The 17,477-nt window shown below is 53.0% G+C and overlaps 5 protein-coding genes across 5 annotated transcripts; 2 read left to right on the top strand and 3 right to left on the bottom strand.

Annotated features, from left to right (window-relative positions):
• Nucleotides 1–65: 65 nt before the first annotated feature.
• On the bottom strand, nt 66–1,650 carry LTHEOB_3842 (Pectin lyase; the record flags this gene model as incomplete). Its single annotated transcript, XM_035512810.1, has 3 exons — nt 66–85; nt 145–1,327; nt 1,384–1,650. The coding sequence occupies 3 exons, from the start codon at nt 1,648–1,650 to the stop codon at nt 66–68; spliced, it is 1,470 nt and encodes a 489-aa protein (XP_035375235.1).
• A 3,475-nt stretch (nt 1,651–5,125) lies between these two features.
• On the top strand, nt 5,126–6,857 carry LTHEOB_3841 (uncharacterized protein; the record flags this gene model as incomplete). Its single annotated transcript, XM_035512809.1, has 6 exons — nt 5,126–5,148; nt 5,299–5,555; nt 5,607–6,126; nt 6,190–6,259; nt 6,310–6,538; nt 6,613–6,857. The coding sequence occupies 6 exons, from the start codon at nt 5,126–5,128 to the stop codon at nt 6,855–6,857; spliced, it is 1,344 nt and encodes a 447-aa protein (XP_035375234.1).
• Nucleotides 6,858–7,355: 498 nt separating this feature from the next.
• On the bottom strand, nt 7,356–8,117 carry LTHEOB_3840 (Collagen alpha-1(XXI) chain; the record flags this gene model as incomplete). The annotated part of the gene is made up of 2 exons (XM_035512808.1): nt 7,356–7,409; nt 7,464–8,117. The coding sequence occupies 2 exons, from the start codon at nt 8,115–8,117 to the stop codon at nt 7,356–7,358; spliced, it is 708 nt and encodes a 235-aa protein (XP_035375233.1).
• A 6,876-nt stretch (nt 8,118–14,993) lies between these two features.
• LTHEOB_3839 (Aflatoxin biosynthesis regulatory protein) lies at nt 14,994–16,274 on the bottom strand (the record flags this gene model as incomplete). Its single annotated transcript, XM_035512806.1, has 1 exon — nt 14,994–16,274. The coding sequence occupies one exon, from the start codon at nt 16,272–16,274 to the stop codon at nt 14,994–14,996; it is 1,281 nt and encodes a 426-aa protein (XP_035375232.1).
• Nucleotides 16,275–16,683: 409 nt separating this feature from the next.
• Nucleotides 16,684–17,373, top strand: LTHEOB_3838 (Transcription factor; the record flags this gene model as incomplete). The annotated part of the gene is made up of 2 exons (XM_035512805.1): nt 16,684–16,753; nt 16,802–17,373. 2 exons carry the CDS (start codon nt 16,684–16,686, stop codon nt 17,371–17,373), a joined length of 642 nt encoding a protein of 213 aa, XP_035375231.1.
• Nucleotides 17,374–17,477: the final 104 nt, after the last annotated feature.

The raw sequence follows: 17,477 nt of genomic DNA, 5'->3' as shown, positions 1-17,477 counted from the left end.
TCGTTACAGAACTACATTCCAGTTTTTCTCCCACTGTTCCTTCCACCCCAGGGTTGTTGGATAGCTTAGAGGCACTGGCTGTACCCTGCACGTTCAAAATCAGTATCAATATGCAATAAGGTTAAGGCTAATGGTAATACTCACAGTCGTTCTGAACAGTGCAGGTGTATCCATCCTCACACGTGGTGGACCCGGTCCAAGATTGGCCGCCACACTGACCCCAGCGGGAAACGGCGGAACCCGACGAGGAAGAAGACGAGGAGGAAGAGGATGACTCGGAAGAAGAGGAAGAAGCCGCCGGGGCGCTGGACTCGACAGCTGCGGGACTCGACTCGACAGCCGCAGCGCTGGAGGTGGCGGCCGGCGCGGCAGCAGCCGCAGAAGAAGACGAAGCGTCCTCAGCGGTAACCTTGGTAGACGAGGACGAAGAAGAAGAGGAGGAGTCAGACAGCTTTCCGATACCAGCACCGGCCTTGACGGTCGAAGCAACCTGGTCAGCAGCAATAGCCTCCCAGATGGAGTCCGCGCCGCCGATGGCCTTGACGACGGTGGTGTCGGTGAAGGAGCCGAGGTCGCCCGAGCTGGTCAGCTGGTTGACCTGGCAGTCACGACCGAGGGCGCTGGAGCACTGGGCGGCGGCGCTGCTGTCGGGGACGGTGAAGAGGCCGCTGGTGACGGCCAGAGCCGCCTCGGTCATGGGCGCCTTGCAGTCCTCGAAGACGTTGCCCTCGATCAGGATCTGCGCGCCCTGCTCGACGTCGAAGTTGTGGCCCTTGTTGGTCTGGAAGTAGTTGTTGACGGCGTGCAGGGTGACGGCGTCGCCGACCTTGGGCGAGCGGCCCGACGTGTCGTGGATGTAGTTGTTGGCGAAGGTGATCTGGTCGCCGTCGCCGAGGAAGAGCATCGTCCAGTAGTGCTCGTTGTTGCACGAGGCGCTCCAGCTGGTCTGGCCGTCCAGCTCCGAGTTGGTGATGCTTACGCGTCCGGCAGATTCATAGCCGGTGACGAGCATTTGGCGGCCGACGAGCGAGATCTTGACATGGTCCAGCCAGATGAGGTCGCAGCCGGACATCTGGAAGGCGTCTCCGCCCCAGATGTATTGTGGGTTGAGTTCCGTGACGTGGACGTTCTGGAAGATGATGTTCTGTGCTCCACTGACGAAACGGAAACCTTTGCCTCTGATCACACCCTTGTCGCCGACACCGACGATCGACTTGTTGGACTTAACGTCAATGGGGTTGGTGGCCGCAACGTCATAGGTGACCGACACCGTCGGGTAGCTGGCGCTGCACCAGTTGGGGCCGTCGAGGGCGTCTTGGCCACTGCTCTGTTGGAGTTATTAGTTGGGATTTTTTGTACGGTTGTCCTCCAGTAGATACATACTCCACAAGTGTTGCTGTCCGGACGGCAACCATCTTCAGTCTTGGTGCCCTCGGAGCCGGTGAAGTCGTACTCCTTATCCAAAAGAATGACACGAGGCTCGTCATCCGTGAGCCAAGTAGTAAGTTCATCGATATCGGCAGGTACGGCAGGCGTAGCATCTCCACCGCCAGTCACACCCGCAGCAAAACCGACCGCCGATCCTACGACATTGCTCTGGGCCGCAGCCAGCGCGGCCAAGTAGGCGGTTGCGAGAAGGGAGCGAAGCATTTTTAGGCAAGAGAGCGAAGCGAAAAAGAACGAATGATGCGACAAGCGCGGAAAGAGAGTGAATAGACTGAAACAAAATCCCCACGCCCGTGGTTCGCCGCTGCCCTATATATACTCCCTCTGAAAGCATCACAGCTCGCACTCCTGAGCCCGCGGGTAACCACTACCGCGCTACGTCCGGGCGTTTCGGCATTGACGCGCCTCAAGCCACCCGATGCTCGCTTCGAAGGAGCGTTTCCGAGAACATCACAAAGACCGCTCAACGGCGGGAAAACGCCGTGCTTGGCGCCCCTCCACCTGCACGAAACATGTTTCATCTGCCGAAAGGGGTAAGTGGCACAAGCTCCCTCCAATCTATTTCGAGGGGGCGCATCATGGCATTGCCGACGAACCGGGAAGCCACCGATCGTGCGATGGGGCCAAACAGATTCCTCCTTTTCCAGAAACGTATCCGCCTTTATTGGTTGCGATGGTGTCGCTTCTGCGCTGGTGCTTCGGCTGTTCGGTCTAGTCGCTTTGTTCTAAAAGAATCACGACTTGAACAAAACTTATAAAACACATTTTTCAAATGGTTTTACAATCTCTACTATGCTGTTTCTTCAATGAAGATGTATTTTAAAAGTGTTGTGTATCTGCAAACTAAAAAAAAAAAAAAGCATTTCATCCCCATTAGAAATACATAAGATCAAATCGGATTTAGAAGCTTATGAACACCCCAGGATATCGTCGCCCTGCTTGGCTGAAATGGGAACCACTTGAATTTGAATGGCCAGGTTAGCTCATTGCACAGATACGTGCAAGACGTGGAGATGCAGCATACTTTTCCAGGGATAAACTGACCGACTTCAGCTGTTGGGTCACAGGAATGACGACCTGCTCACATCTGATCATACACATGGATGCCAGCTTTTGTAGCTGTTCAAGTATAGTGAGATCGAGTCCGCACTACATCTGCGAGCTCACGAGCACCGATTACAAGTGTGAGGTAGCCAGGGCCATTTACAGCTTGATCCGCATTACAGTCTTCTCTCCTGCAAAATGTAAGCCCATGATATTGATTGTACGTTCATAAGAAAGCAGGCATCTGGTCTATTAATAGGCCAGGCTGATGGTGACCACGAGGATGCGCAGTACACGATCACCATACTGAGCTAGGCCGAGATAAGTTGATGTGGCTGAGGCAGTCAGTGCTCATCAGCCGAAGCCTATCAGATGGCACTCACGTTCGCTAGCCCTGGTACCTTGCAAGGTACACGGCAACAACGGCCTTCTTGCAGAACGCTAGCTGAATGAGGTGGGTCGCAAGGTGTACAGCTGAATGACTATTTTCAGAACAGAATTCCAACACCGCCCATGTACCCGGGTTCATCTCAAGCAAATCAAAAAAGTTCACACCGCACTCAGGCATATTAATCAAACAACGCCTTTTGTTCGGCAACCTATACGGAAGAAAACGTGCCATATGCATTTTGAGGCGAATGGCTTAAAAATGTCCGACTCTTCCTTGTTAACATCAACCAAGGACTCTCCTCCGCCGAGGAGGGTCAGCAAATCCCTTTACGTACCCGTTGTACCAAACATTATTGCTGTAATCTCTTCAATACTCCTTACTACTCCACCACTCTTTTACCTTATTACCAACGGCTGCCGCGGGTTCGTTACCGAGCTGCACAATCGTCCTTGCATATCTGACGGATCACGCATCTCAGAATTGTTCTCCGTCAACATGGCTTTCGGAAATTACAGCTTTACTACCGTCAAGATCATAGACACAATTTGGAATATTGCCGTAGCGCGAGGGCTCCAAATTGCGCTAGCGGCTGGCGCATTGGCTGTGTACAAAATGGCTCTTATGAGGGCCATGGAGAGCTACACCATGTCTTATGACCTCTTTCTGGCAACGAGGGTCCAACAAGGAACTTTCTCCATTTGTTCTGCTCTAATTCATGAGTTGATCAGAAGGTGCAAGACGCAGAACCGGCCTCTCCATGTTAAAGCCATATTGGCCACGATTCTTGTCACGACCGCTTACATCGGGGTATGGCCAACGCTTACCAGTGCGATGACCGGATATACTCCTCGCTTCACCACAATGGTAGCAGCGTGCGACGGAAGCGCAATTCCCACTGCTTACTACTCGACTTCGAGGATAATATACGATGGGCAACGAATTTCCCTGACCGCACGCAATGGAACACAATTTTCGAACAGCACATCGAGAGGGGCAACGCTATGGAAGAATACAGTTCTAACAGCTCCCGTCGGTATGACGGTTCCTACCAACTGGGAAGTGTCCTTAGCCATTTATGATTGCGAGGCAAACTCAGGGATTCTCGATCCTCCAAGTGGAATACGCGTTGATGTTGACTTATGTAAGTTATTACGCCTTATTAAAGCTCATGATATGGCACTTACAAACGCGAGCAAGATATGGAAACATTCTATAAAGATGGAGAATACCCCATAAATGGTTCCGTTAAACCGTCGGTACTCGTTATCAACGGCACTAATGTGAATATTGAAGCACCCATTCTCAACATCAGCACTCAAGTTTTTGAGTATAATGGCAAAGCTTACGGCCCAGACTACCGCGAAAAAAACCAAATTTGTCAGCCTGATAATGCGTACCAATGGGGGTTTTCTTACTATCTTTCACTGTTATGGTCAATTTGCAATTTTTTGTTCGTATCTCTCCTTTATGGTCTCTGGATAGACGCATGGAGGAATAGCCGGGTGGTGCAAGCGAGATGCAAAACTGGTATATATCGAGCTTTGCTTGATCTGGGCTATGCATTGCAGGAGGAGCTTGGAAAAGAAAGCGCAGAAAACGATATGGAGCATGACCTGGCAACGAAGCTTTCTAAAGCTACAGGCGGCTTAAAGGTGCCACAAGGAGAAAAAAGAGTAGTTGGAAACTTGGCTACTTCTACTGATGAGAAACGTCGAGATGATGGAGGTGAAAATGTTGGTGGCAGTAGAGACGACCAGCTGGCCCAAGAAAAAACGCCACATTTTGTCATAGAAGTTTAAGGGGTAAATCGAGGCTGCATGTCCGTTTATTATATAAATACAATTGCCTGAACCTAAGGCACTTCGCATGCGCGTCATCCTGCTGTTTCATGTCGTAAAGGGCGTAGGAGGCCATGTCCCAGCCGTTACTGAATTGAATACTCTGATTATCAAACTCATGCAATAGTAGCTGTTACACATAACCCCACCTCGGCAACATCTTGTTAAGAATTCCCTCCAATGAGAATACGGACGTAGTTTTCCCGGATTGAGGCTGATAGCACAACAAACCGATGCAATTACCCCGCGTGCCCCGCAGAATAACACGGATGGTTGCTCGAATCAAAATTTAACTTCTTTGTACATGCCGGCGCAAATCGTGGAAAATTTGCTATTTATTAAGCAACAGCTGGGATAGGTACAGGATTCGCTCAAATCTTTCAAGAAAGGTCACATCCCAGATAACATGATGCTTGCTGCTCTGGTATGGTTCGTATTGTCGTTTTTGCCCATTGTGGCTTCCTGGGAGGTGCCACCCGAGTATTCCATCCTGCCATCAGAAGATGGGCATTTCTTTCAACAAGCCGACGGATCACCTTTCTTCTGGCAAGCCGACACCGCATGGCTCCTTTTCCATAGGCTCAATTACAGCGAATGCGAAGCATACCTCTCCGATCGAGCGTCTAAAGGCTTCAACGTAGTCCTTGCGGTCGGTTTTACGCAGATTGGCATTGACAGTCCGAATCGCAATGGCGACCTGACTTTTATCGATTACGATGTTACGAAACCCAACGAGCCATACTGGGCGTACATCGATTCCATAGTCGAGCTTGCCTGGAGCAAGGGCATTCGCATTGCGCTCGTCCCTGCATGGGGCAAATATGTACATTCAGACAGTTAGTGTGCCTTATCATCAAGGGCAAGGTTCTGTGTTGACAAAATGTTAGCAAATGCCGGTTCTGTCATCAATATTACCACAGCAAAGCCGTTCGGGAACTTCATCGGCCAGCGTTACCCGTATCTTCCCAAGCTCCTGGTCGCGGATACCAACCCATGGTGGATGAACAAGACTGCCGTGAAGGTAGACTATGCAACCGGAGGCGTTCCACCGACCTACGACCACGTAGACTGGAGTGACGTATACGATGCTCTAGCAGAAGGAGTCACTACAGGAGAACGTGAAGCAATATCCTCCACAACTTGGAAGCCGCTGATGACCATTCATCCTACGAATCAATGGTTTAGCGGCGGTCCAATTGCTCTTGCCAGCACTTTAGTTGGTGATCGCGAGTGGCTGACGTTTGACACCAGTCAGTCAGGACATGCAGACTACCCGCCCAACCCTCCGATCCCATGGTGGAACGCGCGAAGAGGATGGGAGCCGGTGGAGTTGATGTATGCCGCTGGGGAAAAATCAGATGGAAGAACGCGGCCAGCGCTGGATAACGAAGCCCATTATGAGGCGCGGTGCGTTGCATCAAAGGAACGTAGTTGAATAACACGATTTCACTAACGTCTCACCGGTTTCAGATACAACAACGGTAAAAGCATAAATTCATACTGGAATGCAACCGATGTGCGTATCGGGAGCTGGCAGGCAGTAAGTTCCCGCGCTACCGTTGAAGGTCAATAGCTTACCGCATAAAAAAGGTGTTCTCCGGTGCTGCCGGTGTCACGTACGGTGCGGATAACGTGATGCAGATGTACGTCCCAGGATTATTCGAGCCGGCTGGCAGCGGTCCTGCGAGATCTTGGGCCGAAGATATCCATCTTCCTGGGTCTGTTCAAATGCAGTACATCAAGAAGGTCATCGAAGATCGTGGGGATGGAAGCTACTTCCAAAGGCTTCCCACACAACATGTTATAATTGGTGACGCAGGTATGAGGTTCTGCTGTCCATAATTTAAGCACCTCGCTGAACCCTTGTAGGGACAGATGACAAACGAGTAACAGCTACGAGCGACGCCGGCGGATCCTGGATTATGGTCTACACTCCAACGGGAATGAGCATGTCTATTGACACAGGGATTTTGGCAGGATGCAATGTCAGCGCCAGCTGGTACAATCCATTGGATGGGAGTTACTCCAGTTTCGAGTTTGTCCCTTCTGAAGCTACGCCCAAACCAATAACAGAATTCGTTCCTCCAACAGATGAACAACATACGGACTGGGTATTGGTTCTGGAACAACAAAAATAGCTCAGGCGTACTGAAATAGAAGTATCATGAAAAATTTATATCACAAAAAAACCTTTCGTTACTCAATAAATGCCATTTTCACATGAAGAAGTCCTGCAGGGATGTCCAGGTGATCGATTTAAAACCAAGTCCAATTTCTCGGAGCCACCTTTCATTTATACTCGGGTAGCTATTAGCAAAAACTCTCAATTTCGACGGACTGCCAGGAGGTCAAACATCTCCAATTGTTCATCGCAGAATTATAAATTACTTTTACTCCAATAACAGCCAGTATCGGAATGCTTCTAAGTACAATCAAAGAAAGCATGGCAGCTATGTAGTGCACCGAGGATCATGCCTTTCTTCGAGAATGAAAAGAAATGGATTTGATAACGACTTGATTCGTACAATAGCCGACAGTTGCTGTCTCACTTCTCTCCAAGTCCTGGCTTTTTCTGGTACCAGCTGTATGCTGCATCGAACTCTGCTATAGCAAGCCACCTACCCTAAGCGAACTGCCTAGAACACGCTGAGATATAGAGTGCCCAAAGCGGTCAAAACCACAATCCAACCCTATTGCTTTGTTACCTGATGGATTCAATTCGGCGTTTCTGAATTTCGACTTACACTGTGCTTTCCCTCTGAGAACTTATTTCCAGAACCAAGGAATACATTATTCATGGGAGTGCCATTGGGAGGGTCATCTGAAGGTGTTGACGGAGCTGTTGGAGTCATTGGGGTAGACGGCGTCGTTGCGGCCGGCGGGTCCGCGGGGGTCATAGGGCCTGACGTCCCTCGGGCAACAAATTTAGATGCAGAGACCTTCGCACAGAAGCCATTCATCGGTGTAAAGGAATTCCAGCCATCGTATGATTCGCTCGACAAATAGTCGATACATGATCCGTAGGGCCTGTCGAAGGCCGGTCCGACCCATGAGTAGGTCCGCGCGCTGGTGTCCCAGTCGTTGCATAGGCATGTCCACGCGTAGTCGGCGCCGCCCGTGACAAACGCGCTGCTACTGGCGTCAATGCAGTCTGCAAAGGTTGTTACCGCTTCGATGCATGCGCTGTAGCCGGCGGCAGTGGTGTCGATGTCCGAGTCGGGTGTTGCCGTCTCGTCAAGAGATTCACCCGAGTAGCTGTTGGCGCTCTCGGAAAGAGAGTATACTTCCTTGGCAATATTGCTTCCTACATCCCAGGCTGTTGATGGCCCATTCAAGAATAGGGCGAGTGTAGCGGACGGCAGTACTGTGATTGCCGGCGAGGAGGTACGCATGCTCATGCTGCTCGAGTAGCGAGTGGAAGGCGCCATAGATGACGAAGCACGGACTTGTTCGGTGCTAGGAATCGACGGCGTCACACTTGCATCGCCGTTCTTCCTGTCGTCATCATTGCCGGTATCCCTCCAGATTCCTGAAGGCAAGTCCTGAAAAGAAAAACTCTGCGCATGAGCTGGCAGTAATTGGGAGAACAGAACAATAGCGAGGCATAACGAATGCATTTTGATCCAATGTGATGGTAGATCTATGGAGACGTATTGGATGACAGAATAGAGTATAGAAAAGCGAGAAGAGGCCGAGGGATAAGCGAAACTCTTTCCTAAATATAAGATAAAGGCTTGGCACGGGTTTATTTGGAAGAGCTATTAAAATCAAAAAATGATAGTTTTACAAATAAAATGCTGTGAGCGTCATATTACGCTCTGGTGGTCTGTTTGCAGCCCAATTATGTACCCCTCAGCCCTTTCGTAGCATTGCACGAGTGAAGGGATAAACACGCTAACCCCATTGAAGACTTCCATCACTGCTCTACCCAGGAAAGCTTATATATCCGCTCCCATTCCCGTACCATTAAATATCCACTTGCAGAGCCATGGTCATGATATTAAAAGGTCCAGCCCCCTGAGCTGCCCCGCTCACACTGGCTGGAAGCGTCGATGGCCATTGATGTCCTGGCTAATCAGTCCGATTGCGGAGCAGTGTATACGCTGCCAACCAATGTAATATTCACTCGCATGAAAGAAGAACTCATCAGCTGGGGAAAATGCCGCAAGTTGTGGGGGCCGCCTCTGACCAGAACAGGTACAGAAGAAGGCGTTCCAACTCAAAACCACAATCCCTATTGGCATGCGAGCTCTCCTATTAAGACTTTCATGATGATTTAGTCGAACCTGTGCCGCATGGGATGGACGTGGCATTTAAAGGCAAACAATTTATTTGTATGTAGCATGTAGACCGTAGCAGTACATTTTTAGGCAGGCGATTAACCTCTCGATGCACATTCATATCAGTGTTATTAATGGACAGGTACAGATTAGGATTATAAGTCATGAAATTTTAACCTTTGTGGACAATCTATGTTCTAAGTACTACTGTGTGCAATCAGATTAATGCTCGTGTGCATCGATTATATGGGCACTGCTAAACCGCGTATGAGTTAGTGAGGTTAGTGAGAACGGCTGGAATTCCACGGCGATTGAAGAACTGACTATTTGCAGCGCCTCTTGCAAGAGCAGAGGCTTCAACCATGATGGAAAGGCAAGTAGAGATGCAGTGTAGGCAAGAAACAGCTGGTGTCTATTCGAGGTAACGACATTAATAGTAAGAGCAGGGAGGCATGCACAGAAAAGAACGGAACGGGCCGAGGGGCTGCACGGAGACTTACCGGGGACTTTCCTTCTCTTGCGCTTTTCCTATTCGGGATATCAGGGAGATGAAATGGAACACTCGGTTACCGACGCATCAAGATACAAGTTTCTGCTTGGGCACCCTCACAAAAGCCTATTATGCTTGACCGTTGCTGTCGCAGCAGACCACCTGCTTGGATATTACACAAGCTTCGCTTATACGACAATCTTTGTCATTGCGGCTGGAAAGATGCGCGCAGGGCGGATCGTTGCGGTAAGCCCGCATCGCCATTAGTCCATTGAGGCTAGCAGATTAGCGGCTCCGTGAGATGCGGTGGGCGGCTAACATGACATCCCAGGCCTCGGCCAGGCAACGGGTATCGACATTGCCTGGGGCAAAGGTGCTCAGGACGCTGACTTTGAACACCGAGGAGCTGTCATCCTGTGCATATGTAGCCGCCCAACCATGCTCAGTGAACGGGAGGCGGTGTTTGCGCAGCGGCTGTTCATCGATATTTTGAATGCTGCTCGAGGCTCCAAGTGCGTCAATGGCCTGCGCCAGCTCGCGCAGTGTTCCTGTCTCGATAACCGTACTACCCGGGATGCGACAGCTAAAAGGTTGCACTTCGCAGCCATAGCTGCACCAGCAAGTGTCCATCCAGCTCAAGAAAGCTCGAGTCACCGTCCAGTTCGACCGTCGTGTCCTGACCTTTCGCCACGCCGCCGCAACCCGACGCTCGCTCGGGCCGATGATTGGTGCCGGCAGTCGGCCCGGCCCGACGGCTCGGCCCGCGACCAATGCAACCCTGAACGCCGGAGCATGATGGGATGCGGCCTTTGATATCCTTGAGGTGGATGCGGAGCCTGCATATTTCGATATGACGATCATTGCACCCGAAGAAGACGATCTTGCCTTCCGTATCCCAGTAGCCGGGGTCGCCTGTGTCGTACATCTCTCCGCCTAGGCCACGGACCACGCTATCCGGGAGGCAGCGCGCCTTGCTTTCCGCACCCAGTCCCAAGTAGGCGGGTTCAATTTGCACATCGTCTGGGTATATCCTGTCGGTGGGCCTCGGTGACATCAGGGTGCGCTATTTCTCCAATCTACGTATGCGGCTACTGGGATTTAGCTTGCATGTCGTTACCGGCTCTCCGGGTCGGAGGCGAGTGATGGTTGCTCCACCAGTGCCCTCGGTCAGTCCACATATATTCTAGAGCGCCACGATTGAGCCTCATATGTCAATCCCGCAAGGGGGCATACACCAATTTACGAGATGGACTTACTCGTAGGTCAGCTTCGATTCTCTGTCGTAGTTGCATGATCAACACTAACCGTCCGTAGGTTTTGTAGCTCTCCTATGCCGGACAGCAGTGCGGATGACTGACGACTCCAATGCTGATTGCCCTGGGAGGTGTAAAACTCATAAAGCTCTTGAAACTTGGTGGTGAAAGGCTTCCGGAAGAGACACAGTGGCCAGAGCCGTCGTGGCCGGTGCGGTGCTCATCCCGCTGAAAGATGGGCTCCGAAGCAATGACGCGGGTCCATGCAGTCTTTGCCAGCGGCAATGCATGGGTAGGCCATGTGTAACAGTTGCAGATGAAGCTGAGCCGGGAATTGCTGAGGGTGGCCTGAAGCAGCGGTAGCTGCATCTTGGTTACGCATTCTCCGCTCCACTGCAGTACCGGTGTAGCGGCGGCCGCGGACCGGGCCGTAACGCCGCCCAGAACCGGGGCTGCGGGAAGGGGTGTAGTAGATAAGATGGGAGGCTCGGCTGATGGCGAAATAGCGTGTGGCGTAGGTGCAGGTGGAGGCTAAGGCGCTTGCCTGGACGGAGTTGGAGAAGCACGTGTAATAGACACTGTGGTAAGAAAGGACCGCTGTTTGGTGGCCTGTACAACATGATTGAGGGAGGAGTCGGTCAGAATGGAATCAACGGGAAGGTTGATGCTGCATCAAGGCGGACGGCGGCGAGGAGGTATTGCTTTCTTCGGTTATCTTGGGTGGCGGCGACGAGCGTCACGACGATATTCGCCTACAGGACGCTACTCGATGCAGCGCGATGCACTGGAACAGACGAAGCTGCCTTCTTCAAGACGCTTGCCTTATCTGTGAGGGTCAGCAACGTGTGCGGGGTGGTGATACTTGAGATGCTCCCTTTCCTGGCGCGGCGGGGAACCAAGCGCTCGTTATACTTCCGGTTACTTTCGAGAGCCGTCATTGTGGCATTTCTCGCGGTTAAAGGCACGGGAAACTCTTATAGGACTTTAGAATATCTTGCAATCTATCCTTCACTTCCTTTCCATGGCTGAGACATAAGCAGTCTGGAGCCATAACGTGGAAATTGCCCTGGTTAGCCGTGTCTTCGAATGCCTGGCTAAACACAACATCTTGCAGTACGCATTGAAAGCCAGTTTTTTACATGCTGTAGATATAAGGTAGGTACTACGACTGTTTTGTATATCGTCACTAACATGTTTATACATTGGTTTGGCGGGTTTGCGTTGGGACACAGCTTGGGTTGTGGTGACAAGGTCATGACACGTACCTTTCACACATGCGAGGTATTAGCCAGCAGTTACAGCTGGGTTCACACTTCAAAAGGGAGAAAAAAGAATTCAAGCTGGTGGTGCTCAAATTCGAACTGAGAATCTGCAAAAAGGACTGTAGCGGATCAGATTGAGCCAGCTCGACACCGACCTAGCAGCCACACATGCTAAGAAACCGCGCATGTTCTGACAAATAGGAGTTGCTGGTTGCCTTATATAGTAAACCTAAACTGTTTGAGCAGGCCAACGAGAAGGGTCTTGTTCAATATTACCCACCAGAGCAGAACAGCATTCCATGTTGAGTCAGGCATTCGGTCCCAGAATCGTGAGCATATGCCAATTTCCAAGTCAGTTTTACCATGTTTATTGTCACATTGCTGTTCTGCACCTCGTACCTCTACAAGCTCGTACCTCGCAAATTCGGACACCGATGCCGCCCTTGCCAGCTCTCGGAATAATGACGACGAGGATCACGACACAAGTAGCGAGCACTCCGGCCTCCGCTCCCTCGGGCAAACTTGCCGGCTTGCAGAAAGCATATTACGCAAGCTCGTTGAGCTGCTGGATGCGTACGTACAGTAACCGGTACTGCAGGCACCGGACTGGCTACGATGCTGTACTTCGCGGCCGCTTCCTACGTCTTTATGACATCATGGTCTTCGCAACGGTGCAGTTCAGCTTCACTGGCCGTGAGAATGGCGTGCTCATCTCGACCGCCGCCGCCAGCACATGCGTGTACCTGTTCATAATGCACTAGCTGGTTCCGAAGCTGCATGTGTGTCGCCGCGGTGGTGGGTAATAGCAGCAAAAATAGTAGTACCAGCAGCGGAAACTCACGCTGCCAATGCCCTGATGAGGAGGGCGAATGCATCAACACCAACACCAACAACGTCGAGCATGACCCACAACAATATCGCCCCACGCACGCCCTTCAGATCCAACCCCCCTCGTATGCATTAGCAAACGTAGCGTTAATGGCCGGCATCGTGCCGTGGATCAGGGCAGCTGTACGAGCTAGTGGACCGGGGGGTTGTCGCTGGGATTCTCGAAGCCGACGTTCGTGCGCAGCTGCCTGATCGATTCCGCGTCCCGACAAGACGGCACCGGCGGCAATCACCGCTCTGGAACTTGGCGAGATGCTCGGCACGCTGCTGTCGCCACTCATGTTGGGGGCGCGGCGCAGAGCAGACTGCAATCGTCTCCGCGGCCCTGGATTGGGCGCCGTGATCCTCCTGCCGCTGGATGCGTGGATGCGTCGGATCTTTTTGCCGGGGGCGGAGACGGTCGGGTTGTCGGTGTGGAGAAAAATTGAAGTCTTGGAGATGAGGGGCCCAGGAAGATGGAGGGCGAGTGTTGGTTTCCTGGTCCGCGTTTCCCGTGTGTTCGTACTCATGTATTGTTGTCACTAGTGGGAATTAAGATTCTACAGTCGTCGTTGAAGATGTCGTCCTCGTGATAGTGCATCGGCACATTCTATGCTAACTCCCCACCTTTTTTTGTGTTTATTTCCCGTAGTGTATAGCTTTCCCCACCGCAAGTCGGAGACCGAGTTGGTGCTACCTTCGCTGCCCGCATCGGTGAGCGTGAAATAGCGAACAATTCCCTCACCGGAGATGACGAAGAGGCCTTAAAGAATGCCGGCATCTGTACATTTAAATATTTAATCCCGCGCCCCTATAAGCAAAAGGTGTTTTGAGTTCAGTAACTTCATCGAACATTGAGCCCGGGTTCAGTCACTCTTTGCACCACTAACGTCACCAACCCCCGAACCTGCCCTAAGTTTGCGTCTAAACCACATCTGGACTATGATCCAATTGAATCAAACAGAAGCGAATAAAAAAAGAAAAAACGAAACGAACGAAAAAGAACACGAACTCGAACATGAATCGCTCCAGTCCCGACAAACCGGCCGAGGGAATCTGGTATTTCGCGTACTGCTCCAACTATTCCCTTCCACCTTCCGTGAGGGGTGCGCGGTAACCAGGCTCTCGCGCAATTCCGGAGTGGCTTCCGGGCTTGGATTCGCTCGTCTACGGCACCTTCGGCATGGCCAATCGCGATCCGGCCTTCTCATCCACCACCACGGCCGCCGCACCGTAGCAGCAGCACGCCTTAGGCCCGGACTCGCCTCCTCCGATGGTCCACGGGGTGATGGCCTATCTGCTGACGCGAGAGCAGTACGTCGAGGCGGTGGTCGAGTCGGAAGCAGGCGGCGTCGCGTACGACGACGTGGAGATAACGACAGTGTCCATTCGGGGCCGATTCTGCAGCACGACATGATCATCGATGGGCAGCGGTGGTGGTGGTGGTGGTGAGAGACCGGAGCGAAAAAGTCCGTGTGGGGGCGGCCGGACCCACGCGGGTCAGCGAGAGGCAATTGCTGATCGCCGTTGACGCCTGCTAGCGAGGAAGAAGTTGGTTAACGTTAGGGCACCGCTATTTTCGAGGGACCCCTGGCCCGCGCCTCGCGTGGCTGGGATGTGCTGACAGTCGGCTCGCACACATTAGTAGCGACTGCGTTTGGCTTCGCGCCCTTGGAGATGCGCGAGCGAGCGGTACCGGGTGAGTGTATCCACCCTAATATGTGGGTCTGTCCGTCCAATGGCCGCTTGTCTAGGACATACTGATACGAGGAACTTCCGAGTCTGGCCTTCCCGGTAGGTATAGGCGCTATTTGAGAACGCAGGTGCCGTAGTACCGGGAACCACAGAAAACCTGGCGTCAACTGGTTTTCCTGGCGTTCTGGACGCCTGTCATGCAATGCACTGAAATGCTGACCAGAGTTACGGCGAACTGGGATGGAGAAGGAAATCCTCCGCCTATCGTTCACGTCATTGTGCGTTTTATCTTGGCTGTTATGTGGCTATACCGCGGGGATCTGGCGCCGTGGGAACGGCTTAGACGACAGTGGTGGAGTAGAGGATGCCAGGGATGGCGAGAAGGAAGTGTAGCATTGTTGTCGAAAAGGAAATCTATAACGCAAGATTACTCCCAAAGCTCCATCTTCCCCTGGGCGGCCTGCAAGCGTTCTGCCACGTCCCTGGCCAAGATCAGGCCCGCTTTGCTGACCGGGCTGTCCGCAACTTGTCCCAAGCGAGATTGAAGGTCTTCGAGACTCTGGGCGAGATTGTGGAAGCGGAGGTGTAGAACGTTGCGCAGGAAGTCAGATCGGCCATCTGGTACCACCTCGAAGAAGCCGACACGTAAGCTGCAGTCGCTGACGAACGGACGCGGCCAGGAGGAGCGTGAGCGCATTCTCTTGAACTGTGGCTCGGAGATACGTCCGGATGTAGGGTGCCGCCGGTCCGGTCTCAGTTCAAGACTGGCGGTTCTGTCGAGCAGGTACACGGTCTTGCTCAGGCTAGTCAGGCCCAGCAGGAGGGCAAACTGATCCTGCATGCACGAACTGCATGTCAGAATCTTCGAGAGCATGTTCTGGGCGTCCCGCGCCGTCTTTAGCATAGCATCGGCTGACGCTACAGTAGTGGTACGTTCTTCCAGGCGAGAAGCGAGGATGCTTCCCAGTATGGTCGAGTAGCAGCTGCAGTCGGGGGGCCCGGGTGAGGGGAGTCCGGCACAACCGCTGTCATTCGGCGAGCTCGCATTCGCATTGTTGGAGTGGGCCAGGAGAGAAATGATGGGATCGAAGTCTTGGGCGTGCGAGAAGGCATCCATTGAGGCCGGACCGGCACCGAAAAGATCCATAGTGGGGGAGAAGCCACGGACGGTGGTGGAATCGTCCAATGCCAATGCCATGTCGGGATGCCAATCCAGCTCGGCCGTCAGCGGCGGTTGCGCAGGCCCAGCGTCAGAATTTGGCGTGTGCGGAAACGGGCAAGGCGCATCCTGCTGCTGAAGATTGGTGGCCGGAGGGTAATCTTGGGGGCCTGAATCTGGCGCAGGTCCCAGGGTGGCGAAGTGAGTGGTGCCGCTGGGCTGGGTGCCCATGGGGGTGGTGGTGGAAAAGTCGAAGTCGTGGAAGTCGGATGCCGCATCTGGCAGCGGATGCAGCGGCGACGTCTTCCGGGGTGGGGGTACGGTGTCCTTCTTAGGTGGTGCACGCGTGTTCTTCGACTTCGGGCGGCCCATGCGACGCGAGATGCCATAGACACACTCGGTGCCCTGCGTGCAACACCGCTGGCAGCTGGGTCTCTCCTGACCGCATTTGATTTTGGCGGCCTGGCATGCGTCACAGGACGAACGGATCTTGGGCTGAGAAGTTGGTGCCCGTGACGGAGAGGTTCGGGATGCGGAGGTAGTCGACATGGCGGAAGCTGAGTTGAATGTTGTCGAGACGTAGAGCAGGCGGCGCTGCTTTAGAAGGGCTTCAGCCTGCGGAGGTCCGGCGGGGGCGGTAGCCCTCGCCAGCGCCTCTCCATCAGGCACCGTGGATGTTCAGCAGGCAGCGCTGCAGGCTGAGACAAGCCGCTGTCAGCACTGACGGTGGTTGTGGTGTTGGTCGTGCGGCTGACGTGCAGAAGGAACGCAGTGGTGTGGGGAAGCAGGGCCCTGCTTAGCGTGTCGTGATAGGCGTGTAATAGGGCTGGAGCTGCGGTCCGAACCGCGTTGGCGGCGCCGTGATTTTGGAGTGGGAATCATGAAGATATTTCCGGTTAAACTTCCATGGGTATTACTTAAAACCGCAGCAGGTCAACTGCTAGACGTCGTCGCCAACATGGCCTTCGCACCTTCACTTCCCTCCCCCTTCTTCCACGTGCGCACCAAGGGCTCGGACGATCTTCAAGGTACCCGCACCACCATCTGATTATGGTCATAGCTAAATCACTTGGCAGACGCCAGGCCCTGCAGTTGCTTCGATGCCGCCGCCCGCAGCGAATACGCCGTTCTGGCCGAGATAAATGTGCCCCTAGATGTTGTGCTTGCCGCCAGCGAGAGACTGGCCAAATCTCTGAGCCGTGTCCGCCATTGCAGTCGCTGCTGGTGTGATGACGATACGATAGCCGCCCTGGCCAACACTGCCGCCCGCCTCCTCTGCTTCTACAAAGCCGCGTGCACTGCCTACTGCATCACTGCAAGCCCACCGCGTTGGTCCCCGTCCGATACCTTCAGCTATGCCGCCGTTCAGTGCAGCCCCGCCACCATGGCCCTCGGACCGCTCACGCTTGATGCAGCCGAGTCGTGCGTCCTGGCGGGACAGCTACTGACCGAAGGCCTGTACAACCTGCATGCCGCCCTCGAAGACCTTCAAGCCCTGCTGGACGATGACACTCACAACAACATGTCACACCGCCCAATCTCATCCACTCGCGCCCGCAGCTTACTGGCCGACCCAATGGACGGAATTGCCAGACTCAGCGGCCAGATGCGAGCAGCATCTGGACAGCTCTGGAAGCGTTCGCGCTGAAGCCTGTGCTTTGGTCTTCCAACAGAATTATGTTCAATGACATGAAGCACATTTTTCTTAGCTTTGTATTATTAAATGTAAGCAGAACAAGATTCCGGCGCCGA

The sequence above is a fragment of the Lasiodiplodia theobromae genome (assembly GCF_012971845.1).
Source record: "Lasiodiplodia theobromae strain AM2As chromosome Unknown scaffold_10, whole genome shotgun sequence".
Lineage (NCBI taxonomy): Eukaryota > Fungi > Ascomycota > Dothideomycetes > Botryosphaeriales > Botryosphaeriaceae > Lasiodiplodia > Lasiodiplodia theobromae.
The sequence above is the reverse complement of the archived record's forward strand: the minus strand, read 5'-3'. Positions and strand labels throughout refer to the sequence as shown.